The 14,572-nt window shown below is 52.1% G+C and overlaps 5 protein-coding genes across 5 annotated transcripts; 3 read left to right on the plus strand and 2 right to left on the minus strand.

Annotated features, from left to right (window-relative positions):
- Window positions 1-621: 621 nt before the first annotated feature.
- On the minus strand, window positions 622-1,513 carry B0I36DRAFT_356907 (uncharacterized protein; the record flags this gene model as incomplete). Its single annotated transcript, XM_046157713.1, has 3 exons — window positions 622-676; window positions 942-1,013; window positions 1,224-1,513. 3 exons carry the CDS (start codon window positions 1,511-1,513, stop codon window positions 622-624), a joined length of 417 nt encoding a protein of 138 aa, XP_046003751.1.
- A 3,383-nt stretch (window positions 1,514-4,896) lies between these two features.
- Window positions 4,897-5,837, plus strand: B0I36DRAFT_404448 (uncharacterized protein; the record flags this gene model as incomplete). Its single annotated transcript, XM_046161775.1, has 1 exon — window positions 4,897-5,837. One exon carries the CDS (start codon window positions 4,897-4,899, stop codon window positions 5,782-5,784), a length of 888 nt encoding a protein of 295 aa, XP_046003752.1. The 3' UTR covers window positions 5,785-5,837.
- Window positions 5,838-7,374: 1,537 nt separating this feature from the next.
- Window positions 7,375-9,154, plus strand: B0I36DRAFT_378695 (cytochrome P450; the record flags this gene model as incomplete). Its single annotated transcript, XM_046160726.1, is given in 5 exon segments — window positions 7,375-7,753; window positions 7,821-7,935; window position 7,954; window positions 8,080-8,473; window positions 8,544-9,154. The coding sequence occupies 5 exon segments, from the start codon at window positions 7,375-7,377 to the stop codon at window positions 9,152-9,154; spliced, it is 1,500 nt and encodes a 499-aa protein (XP_046003753.1).
- Window positions 9,155-9,741: 587 nt separating this feature from the next.
- On the minus strand, window positions 9,742-11,002 carry B0I36DRAFT_258234 (uncharacterized protein; the record flags this gene model as incomplete). Its single annotated transcript, XM_046151078.1, has 3 exons — window positions 9,742-10,445; window positions 10,547-10,618; window positions 10,720-11,002. 3 exons carry the CDS (start codon window positions 11,000-11,002, stop codon window positions 9,742-9,744), a joined length of 1,059 nt encoding a protein of 352 aa, XP_046003754.1.
- Window positions 11,003-11,857: 855 nt separating this feature from the next.
- On the plus strand, window positions 11,858-13,994 carry B0I36DRAFT_390050 (cytochrome P450; the record flags this gene model as incomplete). The annotated part of the gene is made up of 4 exons (XM_046161381.1): window positions 11,858-11,935; window positions 12,003-13,130; window positions 13,198-13,278; window positions 13,453-13,994. 4 exons carry the CDS (start codon window positions 11,858-11,860, stop codon window positions 13,732-13,734), a joined length of 1,569 nt encoding a protein of 522 aa, XP_046003755.1. The 3' UTR covers window positions 13,735-13,994.
- Between the last annotated feature and the right edge of the window lie 578 nt (window positions 13,995-14,572).

Consider the following 14,572-nt stretch of genomic DNA (forward strand, 5'->3'; position numbering starts at 1 on the left):
CTAACTGGAGACTGCTACTCGATATATTTCTATTCCTCCTGGGTACTTTCATTAGCAGATCTCTGAACTACGATTCTATCCGCCTGCAACCAGTACAGGTTTACACGACGTTCTTTACACTCTTCTTACTCCTAAGAACCTCGGCAGTCATCTCTCTATTCTCCATAATTAGCACAAGCAGCCTCATAGCTGCGATACATGCTGCTATAACTAGCATACCTGAGAAAGAGTAGAGATGGACGGTCTGGCCTTCGTGCTACAGCTACTTCTCAACATTCCTGTATAAGAGGTCGAGCAGCTAGTCTAAGAGGAGGAATGATGAGAATTCCGGAGCGGAAGTTTCGGCAACATCCTTATCACTAAGTAGGAAGAACTCGTCTATCGATGGCTCTCGAAGATATTTGGTAAAAAACTTGGATATGAGAGTCCCAGGCTGGGTCCTATACGAGCTTCTTGATATATCAGGGACAGGCTCTACAGTTACGTAAAGCTGCGCGATATGTTGACTTGTCGCGCTGGATTGTGTATAGCTCTTATCGGTTGCAAATGACATAATTAACAAGATTTGGTATGAACGCAGAATGCTTGTTAATATTCTACAATGCTGTCATATACTTTATGCTAGATATACGCGTAAGAGGCGGAATCGTTGCCCTCTTTACGCGCCAGTCTTGACCTACTGTAGCATTGTGATATAGAACTATACCTACGTATAAAAGGCACAATCGGTAATGTCCTTAAGCGCCACTTCTAGCCGAGGCCCAGGGTGCATCTACTTGCGCCACTTATGGCAGCGACTTCTAAGGATACCGAGGCTTATTGAATCCACACGGTGCTGTTTCCTTTTGAGGCTGCTTTCGGGTTACTGCGTTACGACTGGATTACACATTCTCAGTGCTCGATCGTTAATGGACCTATGATTTGCATCCATAGATCTGTACCATGAGCAAAAGACCGTAGAGAATAATTTGAGCGTCATGCCGACGTCACGTATCCCAAAACTGTAGCCCAAGCTAGATATGCACTCAGGTGTAGTAATACATATTAGCCCAGGCTAGAACAAAGCTGAAGCACAGCTCCAGTCAGAAATTGACAGTATCTATGATATCTAGAATCTCAAACAGTAAGGCCAACTACAGTAACTTTTTGCTAGTCCGTATACGATTCTAGGTAGCCTCAATACCCTCTCCAACTCAATACTATGGCCGTCTGAGAGTATTTACCCAGCCTTATAAAAAGCAGCCAAGAAGTGAAAGCCGCCCACAAGTACGACGAGCAACCACGACACAGATACTGTTCGTGCAGTGGAGGCAGCCATAGAAGCAGGAGATGTGATCGCATAACCATGGGTGGGAACCAGATGGCTACTAGTCGTAAAGCCTTGAGGCAGGTCCGTAGGAACATAGTCAGGGGATGGAGCAGGTTCTTCGGCTGTCTGGTAATTGTCGACTGGAGAGAAACCTGTACCTGACTGTGTCGCGTATTGTGGAATGTTTGTCGACGGAATAGCCATGGTCCCATTAGTCCAAGATGTTGGGAATGCACCATGGCACGCTGTAATATTGCGTGTGATGGGGGAGCTGGGTCCCGACGTCAACCCTGCGGAGTCAGCTGAGGGCATCACCTGAGATGCTGTAGTATTTAGCGTGATCGTTGGGTATAGGAGAGTCAGCTCTGAGGCTCGAGTGGTCGAGAGACTCGATGCTGTGGCAGCCGTCTGTGTAGTTCGTGGTACTTCACTCGAATGAGGTGAACTCGGTTGATATTCTTCCGTGCTTGGTGGAATCAGCTCGTGATCGGGAGGCCCATAAGTCACATAAATTTCGCCTGAAACGTTCAAAGAGTCTAGGTCCATCAGACTTGCGAAGCAGGTAGCCGCGAATGCTAGAGATAGACAAGCTTTCATCTTGCTAATGAGAGATGTCAAGTGAAGCCACTTGGACCACAGACGTAAGAAAACCCCCTCAGTATTCACTTGAATGAGGTGGGTTTTACCTAAATACTATTGCTCAACTTCTGGAGCATACAGCAAATAAACTGTGGTTCCGACCAGCAGTACTGTAGAAATCATGCCGGCAGATATCCTCAGGGCTCCATGTGTAGTGGAGCAACGTGACGCACATGCGATAGGACCGCCATAAATAGCTCTCATGACCAACCAACTGTTTAGAGGCTCGTAGAGTGCTTGTGTAGGTTGCATAGGGCCCCATGTTCTTTCTGCTACGGGGGAATGCCTAATATGCGGGTTGTGTGCATAGGAGGGCGATGCGCGAGCGCTCCTTCAACGCTACACGGTGTGTCCGGTGTTCGTAATGCCTCATCTTGGTATCTGGGGCAAAAGGTACAGCAACTCGCTGCAGGCTAGCCTTATCGCTGCGTTCGTCGTCTGTTCCTCTTCTTCCTTCTGCAAGCCTGTTACCACTGTGTACAGCGAACCCGGTCAGCGTTCCGGCTCCGGCCTTACCACTGCCGCTGCCTCCACCGACAGCATCGTGAACCTGCTTCGGCAACAAGAGCAGCGGTGCCTGGTCCAGGCCCGGCGCCGCTCAACACACCAGCAAGCCGCAGTGGCCTCGGACGCTATCCGTGCGCCAATTGGCCACTCCCGCGTCGCCGTAAGTCCTCGCTAGCCCGCTCCAAGCGCGCGTCGCTGACGATGCTGGCATCCTGCGATTGGAGTTCGCCGCCGCCGCCGAGGCTGCATTGCGTGCGGCTGGTGTTTCCGTACTAGGGTTGCGTCGGTGGCAGCGGTTCCACCGCTACGCCTATTTCGGCAGCTCAGAGCGCGGGCTGACTTGCGCGTCAGGTACTAGCTCTCGAGAGCCTTGCTCGGGGTGTTGTAAGTTGGACCTTGCTATGTGTGCGACTTAAGTGCGCGGCTAAAACCTGGTCCAGCTTGTGCGCCGGGTTGTGGACGAGAAGTGAAAGGAGTAGAGAGGGAGCGCTACGCGGTCGCGCGTGGGGTGCTCCACGCGCTAGAAAAGCGTTTCTGTTAGGTCTAACCTATCGCGCTTCGGGGTAGCAGCACCCCTGTAGCATCCCCCTGAAGATTGGTGTTACCAACAGTAAACGAGCCACTACAGGGCACGTAACCCCCTAGATTGCCTACTAGAGCGTCCACTGGCCAGCACACCAGCCCACTAAAGCACACACTGTAGCGCATGGGTTGCTGCGGCTTCGCTCTGCTCTTCCCCGCTCTGTTATCGCTGCGCCTTTGCGTCTGCCCGTGCTCCTGTAGCGTCGTTCCTATCTTTCGGCCTCTTCCCCTGCCTTCCCGAACTGTGGAAGCAGGTGCCGCGTGATCAGCTACTTGGTGGCCGCCTTGCCGAACCTTAGGCGGTCCAGTAGTACTGCTGGATTGTTGCGTGTTCTCGGCGTGGGGTTGCCACAGTCGGTCGGGCTAAGGCGTAGCAGCGCCTCATAGGATGGGGCGAGGTGGCTCGAGGTTCCCCATTACTTCTTTGCAGCGACAAAGCGGCCATGTTACCGCGGGTGCAACGATTTTTATTATAGAAACGCCCTCATATCTAGCACTCTCGTCCGAATCTACCTCCGGATGGGCGACTCGAGCGTAATGAACGCGTAGGCCTCGGTGGCGGATACGGCGCCTGTAATACCCGTTCGCACGCAATCAGCGGGCTGGCTTTCTTCCCATTCTTCAGGTACTCTCAAACAGACTCACCAATCCACTCAATGCATTGCAACACAGCGGCAATCTTCCAATAGAGCACGACAGTTGAGGGGATCTGTGACCTCAATGTGCTGCTGGAACCGCGCGGCGACGCAGCTGAGGTGTACATTGAGGGGTGATAAACTGCGGCCTCGGCTTCAAGGGAACGAGTGGGTGAGCGCGGGGCCCCGCATAACAGCACAGTCAAGTTCGAACTGTTTCGTAGCAGAAATATCAAGAACCATTTATGTGCCATAAGGTCACAAAAGTGCCAAACTGATTAGTGATTCGTGGATGACGCGCATGCCAGGAATGCGAGAAAATTGCCAAACGATGCCCTTGGCAAACGGGGTGTCATATACAGCTACCAAGCTGGTTCCCATGTACTAAACATATGCTCGCTCTTTGAATGTCACTTGCTGTACTGGGTAAGGCTTGCTTCTTTACAGGCTGCCGCGGCAGAGCGACTCCCGCTCATTTCTGGGCCCGCACGGCTCCGACTCCTCAAGGCTCCCGTCCCGGGCCCCACAAGGCACCAGACTCCCACAACGCCCTAGACTCTACTCAGCTCCTAGTCCACGGGAGACCCAAGCGAACCACGTGCCGTCCGTCCCACGTACAACCCCCCCTCCCCTCAGCCTTTCAGCGACGGCCCAGGGAATCGAGAAAAGCCGGTTCCTGGGGATGATTCGAAATTCAAGGGTGGCGAAGCAGCGCGAACTGCCCTGGCGTCGAGCCCACGAACCCAATCCGGACGCCAGCCAGGGCGCGGGTGCCGCTCCGGACCTCGCAGCCAAATCTGGCGCCAAACCGGCCGAGTGGCGTTTCCGCGCCCCAGTGGGGGTTTGATTCGGGGGCTAGCCTGCTTCGTCAAGCCTTCGCAAACGGGGGTATTGCCCTGACCAACTCCGCAGCGGGGCCTGCCAGAGCTTCTCCCCGAGTTCAGCCACTTACACCCCGTTCCCGCCGTTTGAGCCAGGCCAACGCGCACGGAATTTGCCTTGGCTGCATATTCAAGCAGGGAGCCCCTGGGCTTGCTTCACTCGCGCTGTCGTCATGAGCATGTCGCGGCTGGCGTTGCTTATCTGTCCGGCGGCGCGATTGTTGCTCCAAAAGCGAGCCGGCGCCATTTCTGGAGAGCGACCCACGAACCCGGGCACTGATAAGCCGTGCCTTGTGATCACACCTCGACCCCCATTTTTTGTATTGCCACAACAACAAGAACAATGATCGAGGGCGACAGAGGCAGACAATCACACGCAGCTGTCACCATGGCTGGCCTCACAGACCCCACGCTGCACCAACCATCCACACGTACAATAGAGTGCTGGTCCGGGGACACTCTTGACCTCGGCCGCATCGAGTTCAGCGACATGTCCCAGATGGTCTTTGATAGCAAATGCAGCTATTTGGACGTCCCTTTCCCTGCCGCAGACGGCGGCTTTATTATGGACCTTGGGCCCGAGATGTACAATATGCCGTTGCAGCCATACGATGTAGTACCCGTTGGTACTATCGCTGCCTCACAAATTTCGAACCCTGCTCTTGACGATAACGCGTGGAGCACACACTCGTGGCCAATATCCCCGATTAGCGATTCTTCCACCCTTTCTAACATTGCTAGCGCGTCGAACCACACTAGCCCTAGCGGAAGTACGCTGGAGCCTTCGTCGTTAGCACTTAGGTGCTATAGCTACCACCAGCTTCAACAGCAACACAGCTCGGAAATACAGCAGCTCGCCGGCACGAAACACAGGCATAGCGAGATACACGTACATAGCGCAGGGTCGGCAGATGCAACGGCAAGCTTCGCGTCGCAGTCTACGCCGTCGAATAGGACGGCCGTTCCAAGCAGCAATAAGAAGAAGACGATACGCGAGAAGAACCGAAGCGCTGCGACCAAATATCGTAACAAGATGAAGTGCGAAACCACAGAGCTTCAAGAGACAGAGAAACAGCTCTCGGAGAAGAACAGTACCCTAAGCGCCCACGTTCAGGAATTACGCGATGAGATCCTCGCTCTCAAGATGGAGATCCTGCGGCATAGCACTTGCAATGACCAGGGCATCCAGGCTTTCATCTTGGGGGAGATTAGGAAGTTAATTATGGATTGAGAAAGAGTCAGTTCATATAACTAAGTCTTTCATACCAAAATATTAGAAGAGCAAACCCCAAACGTAATTTCTCTTGTTCCTCTTTCTGCGTGACGAGGCTCGTTCTACATCTCCTATGCGGACTGAAACGCCAATCGAGCTTTTGATGGCAGCTAAACACGAGATACACCGACCCTCAAGGGTAGTCACCTTACTCAAATGCGTGCGCTGTAGACAGGTGTGCGTTTGCGCTGCTCTAGCAAGATATACTTCGGAAACACAGACTTGACCGCATTTCGACAGATGATCAGGCCCTATTAAGTGAGCGCGAGATTGAAACCGTGTGCGAATCTTCAAATATGTGAGGGTTCATGAGGATGACAGTGGCTGTCAGCAGCCACTGTGGCGCCATGATCAAGGCCAAGCACAGGCACATTGTTGTGACCAGTCCCATTTAGGCAGTGATGATGAGCAGCTGAAATGGGTTGTCATTCCTTCCTTAGTGGGAAGGTCCGTCACGCAGCCAGCCAATCATGATAAGACGAAATTCAGGCGCCTGCGGCACGAGCACAACACTTGATTCGCTCATGCACTTTGCACGACCTAGGATAAATCCGGTTGTCGCCCGGCCGTTCTGCATCAACAGCCGTAGCTCACGTGACTGAGTAGCACGATGCTGGCATAGCCACATCAATGCACTGATTGGGCATTCAGCTGGAGCTGGCAAGGACTACCGCCGCCATCGCCACACGGGGACGCCAGCCATCGTGAATGGCGGCCCATTGCAATCTCTTAAGTGAGATGCAGCTCTCGCCCCTGATGTTGGATTGATGAGGAAAGAAGCACGATGTGGGCATGTCACGGATTGTGGCTCTTTCAAGCAGAATGCATATCGTCGCGTGGCGGTGCATGCGATGTTGAACCTGCACTGAGGTTCACAGCACATACATTCTAAGTCGCTGCCTTGGCCTCCAGATGCTGACGTTTGATCGTGAACCACGGCTCATGGCTCGGCAGTCATATCACCCAGACCCTCGACTCCAGGTGAGTGTGGGGCACTCCATTTTTGGCTCCGCGGTCACACCTGCCTTAAAGCAAGTCTCCGCTTAACAATGCTGGTCTATGCTTGCAAGGAGCGAGCAAGGGTGCATCCATGCATCCATCCAACAAGCTTTTCTGTACTGTACAGTGCTCTTTGCCCCTTGTCTGAGCTGGGCCTCTGCTGACGAAGGTGGGTGATCACCGAATGCGGCCTTATTTGTGGTACTCTTTGAGCCACAAATAGTCCCTTGTTGGGTTGAGTCGTCATGCTCGTTTATGCAAACAGGACTGCTTCAGTTTAAATTGTTTTGGTTGTGTGAGTTCTTTAGGTTGTTTAGGTTACTCAAGGTTTACTTGGAGCACCGCACGGAAAATATACTCATCTCTTCTATCTAAAGCAGACCCTGCATGGTGAGTGGCTTCATATGCAGCTTAGTCTGCTATACCATACCGACAAAGCCAATTGGACTGTTGACCGTAGTCAGTCGCTGAAGTGGGCAGATCTAGGGCTTGCACGGCAACACCCATCTTTACCATCTGCCGGAACCACATTCGTCTCTGAAAACCTCAATGGTGTCTTCATCGAAGGATTTCTTAGAGTATGGCTTCAATCTGGTCAGCGAGATGTCGGTTTCCGATGGCATAGAGGCGGCTTTATGTGTATTGGCACTGTGGTTTGTCAGCCAAAGCTTCTACTCTGTCACATTCCACCCCCTTTCTGCCTTACCAGGTCCGTGGCTCTGCGCCATTACGCGCATTCCATACTGGATTCAGCTTTTTCGGGGCAATGAAGTACATTGGCTGCATGACTTGCACAACCGTTACGGTACTGTCTTGCGATTCGGCCCAGATGACTTAAGCTACATCTCCAGTGGCGCTTGGAAGGAGATATACGGTAACCGGTTAGAGCTTTCCAAAGCGCCGGATTATGGCATTCAACCAGCAAACGGTTCGGAACAATGGAAGCTTCGATCCAGGTTTCCAAAGCTAATAGTTGAATCATCACCTCTGTCTAGCTATTCGAAGTCTCAGCACCACCGATGTTGATACCCACCGTCTATGGCGACGAATGTTTGCACCCGCATTTTCCGAAGTGGGATTACGCAAACAGCAGCCAATATTCAAAGAACAGTAAGTCATTCAAACAAGGGTGAATTTGAAACGAACGGTACTGTGGACGCTCGAAACTAATTCTTCTCAAGTATGGATGCCATGGTCTCACTGATAGAGCGCAGGCTTGACACCAACCTACGTTCAACATCGCCATCCGCGAAGGTTGAACTCACAAGCATATTCAGTTTCGCAACATTTGACATCATGGCCGATTTGTGTTTTGGACAGCCACTGGGGCTACTGGAAAGGGATCGATCTAGCGCCTGGGTCAACTCAATCTTCAAACTGATCAAGCTAATGCCGCTCTCTCTGTTCGTGGAGTACTACAATGTTTCACGTTTTTTATACAGGAAGTTTGAGCCAAAGTGCATCCAGAAGAAAAAACATGAACACTTCCAACATTCAGCTCAAAGGGTACACGAAAGGGTCAAGACAGGATCAACTCGGCCGGACATCTGGAAGCAGGTTTCTCCAGCAGGACCTACTGAAAAGCTCAGTCTCAATGCGATGTGTTCCAACGCCGAGCTTTTCATGCTAGCTGGGACAGAAACTATCGGTAAAGTTCAGACAATGGGAATAAAATCCCTCTATCATATCTAGAGATACTAACAAAGCCTACATTTCAGCAACCCTTCTAAGTGGCTTGATCTACCACCTTTGTCTACGTCCGGAGAAACTCGAGCTACTCAAAAATGAGATACGAGCGAGCTTTGATACCGTATCCGATCTATCCTTCAGGCGTCTCAGTCAGTGCGCATACCTGAATGCTTGTATCAAGGAAGGCCTGCGCATCTACCCCCCAGTTGCGGTGGGTGTACCCAGGGTCGTCCGAGAGGGTGGTATGCTGATCGACAACTGTTGGGTACCCGAAGGAACTCGGTTGTCCGTCGCACAATATGCAGCCTATCACTCCGAAAAGAATTTCAGGGACGCGAACGCTTTTATTCCTGAGCGATGGCTGCCTCGTAGCGCCCAGAACAAAACTGACGTGGATTTCCACGCGGATCCCAGTCCAGATGTGTTCCATCCTTTCTCGTACGGTTCTCGAGACTGTTTGGGCCGGAACTTAGCATTGCATGAGATACGATTGATCATGGGGGCATTACTTGTCAAATTCGATTTCGAGCTATGCGAGGACAGCCATGGGTGGGAGAAACAACTGAATTTCTTGATGTGGGTTAAGGGGCCCTTATTCTGTCGTGTCTCGCCAGCGCCCCCCAAAATTAAAGAAGAATAACGTTACCAGCTTATTAACGTATATATATATATAACACTTGGAGTGGAAGGCTGGCTAACAAGGGACGACAGCTAGAAGGGATATGCTAATAACGAGATATACGAACTTAACGCAAACCAGGAGGGAGCAGATTGAGAAGGTATAGAAAGAGTCAGTTATAGAAGCCCTATTATCCTAGGTAGCATTAGGCTTTAGTATCGCCCAATTTACATAGTAGTACGCTCTAGCAAGCCATTCTAAGATTAGCATATAAGACAGATGGATGGCCTGGAACAATTCTTTCACGAGTTATCATAGATAGGCCTAATCGTGCAGATAAGTAAGTCTATGGTCGAGCTAGTTCGCGACATACCGATGGAATCTTAGCAACTTATTATATACAGGTCGAACTGAGAAAGTTACCGTTCGTGCCGCCGTTTTTGGTTGGTATCTACCGGCATTCAAGCGGCTCTAACGTAGTACTAGCTACGCATTAGAGTAAACAGTACTTTATGAAACGAAACATCTACAGATCCCAACTTGATGGTACTGAAATAGTACAACTTTTATTAATACGAGCGTGAGATACCTTGATTGAGCTTCCGCCTTCAAAGATATGGCTTGAGAACCTCGTCCACTTTCTCCAAAATCTTCTCCCTCCCTCCATTAACAAATAATTTCCCAACCACCTCCTGAGGCTGGATACACTCGATATTTTCCGGCACACAAAATATACCTCCCATCTCCCTTCCCGCTAACGTTCTGCCCCTTCCACAACCATCAACAGACACACCCCTCCCACCAAACATCGCACTAGTGCATAAAAACAAACTCCGCTCCCCACTCACTGCAGCTGTGATCCCGCCTACACCAAACAACCGTATCAACGGCCAAACCAAGCGCTGGACGAGACCGACCAATGTCGGACCCCACGATCCTTCTCCCCAGCCGTTCTTCAGAATATTGGTGTCCACGTTGCCCGGGTGGTTGTAGATGAACACCACACCTTCATTCCCTGGGGAGGAAGCCAGATGGTCGTAAAACACCGTGCTCATAGTCGCGCAGGTTTTGGCACAGACCAAGGGGCCAAAGATTTTGGGGGACTTGAGGTCCAAATCGTCGAGGGGGACACTGGCAGATTCTAGGCCCGCTGCGCCGATACTGATCACTCGTGGTGCGTAGGATGGGGACGCAGAGGCGGACGAGGAGGAGGAAGCAGCGGAATTGCGGAGAAGGGGGAGGAGGAGACTGGTAAAGAGGGCTCGGCCCCAAAACGCCAGGGTTATTGCGGTGTCGTAGCCTTCTGATGTGTCTGTGGAAAAAGAGTGGCTTAGTCTGGATGCGAGAAGCCTTGAGACTATTTTCTCATTCATGCTGGGCGGTGGTGCTGCTGGTAGCGTGTCACGAGCTTACCTCTCCGACCCCCCAATGCGACGTAGGCTGCGCAGAAAAAGAGAAGATCGATGCTCTTCTCGCGGCTCTTGACTGTAAAAGTTAATCAGCAAAGTGCGTTATGATTCCCATGGCGTGGTTCAAGATAGTTTTGTTATCCGAGGTTCTCAATATTCGCAAGAAGAGGGACTCACTCTCGTCACATAACCTTTTCGTCTCCGATAACAGGGAAACCTGTCCTTCCAACCACACGATTTTGGCCTGTTGGTTCGATGCCCTCAGTTCCTCCAGGAATCCTTCCTGAGTTGACCCATTCCGACCAATAAGGTATATCGTGATTGGTGTACCAACCCCGACAAGCTGCGTCAGGGTAGCCTTACCAATGCCCTGAGTGGCGCCTGTGAAGACAGCTACACGCGGCGCTGTGGCTGCGGTGATGCGCGAATTTGAAACGCGGATGGTAGAGAGGGGAGGCATGGTTAGCAATGGTAAATCAAGTCCAAGGCTCTAATGAGGATACGACAAAGGGAAAGAGGCAGGGAATGGCGGAATGGAGGGAGTGCAACTCTTGACGCGGGCTCAGAATGGACTGTCAAACGTAGGTTTATCTTGCATGGCCAATTTATGGAGAGGGGGAGCTTACGTATTATACATCCGTACTTTCAGCTCTGCTACTATGGCGTGCTCTAGCGATTCGGAGACATAATCTGTGAAGGGGTGGGGCAAATTGAGCACACATAGTCGAATGTACTATCTAGCCCCATAGTACGGAGACTCGGAGGTCAAATGACGCCGATCCACGCTAGTTAAAGTTTGATATTCCCCACAATCCGAATAGCGGTTCGGAGACATAACTTAATCTGTAAAGGGGTGGGGCAAATTGAGCACACGAGTCGAATATCCCCAAAGTGCGGAAATTCGGAGGCCGATGCACTATTCGCCCCTCTCCCGGGTGGCTGAGAACGCTAGTCGAACGCCTGCCGTGCTGTATAGTCATGAACCCTGTAAGGCGACGACACCTACGCTGGCTGGTTGAAACGAGTGTCTGCTCGGGGGTTATCCTCGCGTGCCAAGCTGCATCTGCTCCATATAAATTTACTATCTCCAGGTTGCTACTGGCTAGCACGCTATGGCCTAGTGCATAGACATATCGGAAGGGCACCGTTCCGCGCGCAAGGACGCATTTTATGCAGAATTGCGCGGCCAGTCAGTCAGTCAGTCCTTGAGCTGCAGAGGTGCGAGTTCTAGCATATATATCAGGTCAGCCCTCTCGTCTCCTGGTCACTCTTCTCGCCACTGACTTCATTATCGAGAAAGCACACTTTCACCACTATGGCAATCTCAGAGCTTGTGGCCGTCCTCGACGGATACAGCAAAGCCGCACTCATCGCAGGCGCCTCTGTCGTCTCGGTAAATATCTGCCACCTCATCCAGTACTCATGATCGTGGCCGCTGACTCTGTCGTCCTCTGCGGCAGCTTATTTCGTTCGTAGTCGGCACCACCGTGTACCGAATCTGGTTTCATCCCTTAGCCAAAATCCCTGGCCCCAAGCATTATGCCGCCAGTGATGTTTTTGGACAATGGCGCGCATCCGTGAGGCTGAACATGAACGACCATGCCATCAAGCTGCACCGGAAGTATGGTCCCATCGTCCGGATCGGTCCGGACCGCCTTGCCGTTGATGGAAACATTGCCTGGCCCAACATCCACGGAGCTCGACCTTCGCGCACCGAGGCCGAGTTCAGCAAGGTTCCGGGGTTCTTCTTTCCTAACGATCACATGGCCCTACTTGCAGCTAGCCGCGACGATCACCGGCGGCAGAGACGCCAGCTAGCCCACGCCTTCAGTACGGCAGCCCTCCAAGAACAAGAGGGAATCATCAAGCAATACATCGACAAGCTCGTCAACGAGATGCGGACCCGAGCTGCAGGAGGCGAGACGATCAACATGGTCGACTGGTTCAACTACTGCACCTTTGACATTATTGGCGACCTCGCCTTTGCGGATTCGTTCCACGCGCTCGACGGCGATACCACCTTCGTTAAAAACGCCTTCCGCGGTATTGTTGGCTCCGCCTACGGGCGTTTTCTGTGGCACTTCCCCTTGCTGCGGGTGCCGCTTGCGCTCATACTGGGCTCCCGCGAGTTCGAAATCGCCCTCGAGGCGAACACACAGAATATGTCCCTGGGCCGGCTCAAGGGACAGACGCGCATTTCCATGGGCGGGGAGCCCAGAGACTCATCGCGCCGCGACTTCGCCACGTACATGATGCGCCAGGACAAAGAGGGGAACAAGGTGCTCAGCGATGGCGAGATCATGGCTATCTCGGGAATTCTCGTCATTGCAGGCAGCGAGACCACGGCGACGGCGCTGTCAGGCCTCGTCTTCTTCCTCGGTCAGAACCCGGACAAGCGGCGCATCCTCGAGAATGAAATCCGTTCTGCCTTTACCGACGATGCTGAGATAGACATGACAACCACAGCCCGGCTCGAGTACCTGAATGCCGTCCTCGAGGAGACTCTCCGCATGTACCCTCCAGCATCATCCGTGCCTCCGCGCGTTAGCCCAGGCGCAGAGGTAGCGGGCCACTGGCTACCGCGTGGTGTAAGTGACCTCTCACCACCGACTAAGGTTTTCGAGCATCGTGTTAACTGGAGGACCCCTTGTACAGACCATTCTACACGTTTATTCTGCTGCCTCGTTCCGCAATCCGGACCACTTTACAGATTCAGACTCATTCCATCCTGAGCGTGTGAGTAGAGCCTCTGCTTCGTGACAAAGAGACCGTTTTCATTCAATTTCTAGGCCCTGCTTCCTATGCGGCTGGCTGATCCTGCTGATGATTTCGGCTCTACTACGTGTCCTGTTTTCCTTCATCCTTGCTTTGGTGTGAAGATCTTGACTGACCCGATCCGCGGTGATATAGTGGCTGTCAGCATCACACCCTCTCTACAACCCCCGCTTCGCCGCGGACAAGAAGGAGGCTTTCAGACCTTTCAGCGCGGGCCCGCGTGACTGCATCGGCAAGAATCTCGCCTACGCAAAGATGCGCGTCATCACCAGCCGCATCTTGTATAACTTCGACTTGGAGGTGCTGCCGGGCCAGGATGACTGGCTGACAAAGCAGCGGGGCGAGCTTGTCCAGATCAAGGGTGCCATTGAGGTTAAGCCTAGACTGAGAGCGAGCTTGAAAGAGGGCGGACTCTAGCTCTAGGAATGAGCTTGCCGACATACCTGCTCGACGACCACATGGGGGATGTGCTTTTGGTGCCCTTTCGCTACAAGATGTCCTCAGCGAAAAAGAAGCATGAGGCAAATCTTAAACCGACATTAGTACTGGGAGATTTTGCTTCTGAAAATCTGCCAGAGGATAGATGGCTACTAGAGGATAAATGGCTACTAGAGGATAAATGGCTACTAGAGGATAAATAGATGCTAGAGAATAGATAGATGGCTGCTAGAAGACTGCTTGAGGATCGATAGCCTTCCAAAGGTCTTCCCCAATTCTGAGCCCCATACATCCAACCGTTGACGTGAACTTCACCAACCAGTATCCACGGCTATTCCCCAGGATTCTTGGTCGTGGCTATCTTTGCCTCCACACTTGCAATCTCTTCTTCGACCTCTGAGACTGACTTAAGCCCATTCTTGACCTTACGGCTGCCACCGGTCCCTTTCAGGTTTCTCAAGGTCTGGCTCGGCTCCCTTAGCTTCCTCCGCTATGACTAGCCCTGTTACGTCCCGTCCCATGCAGCCGAGATTCCCGATGCTCGCTTTGATCTTGTCAACGCACCAGCATGGACCACAATCATCAAAAACGACGATATCTTTATCCGCCTTCTACAAACCTATTTCCGATACGAATACGTCCAGTTTCCACACTTTCACATAAACTACTTCCTGGACGACATGGTAGCGAATTACCAGGCGTTCTGCTTTCCTTTCCTGGTTAATGCGGTGCTGGCTTCTGCGTGTAGGACTTGCTGGTTTTCCCAGAATCCCCGTGCAACATGACATAGGATTCTGACAGCTACTTTTGCGATAGC

This window comes from Microdochium trichocladiopsis (genome assembly GCF_020744255.1).
Source record: "Microdochium trichocladiopsis strain MPI-CAGE-CH-0230 chromosome Unknown B0I36scaffold_21, whole genome shotgun sequence".
NCBI lineage: Eukaryota > Fungi > Ascomycota > Sordariomycetes > Xylariales > Microdochiaceae > Microdochium > Microdochium trichocladiopsis.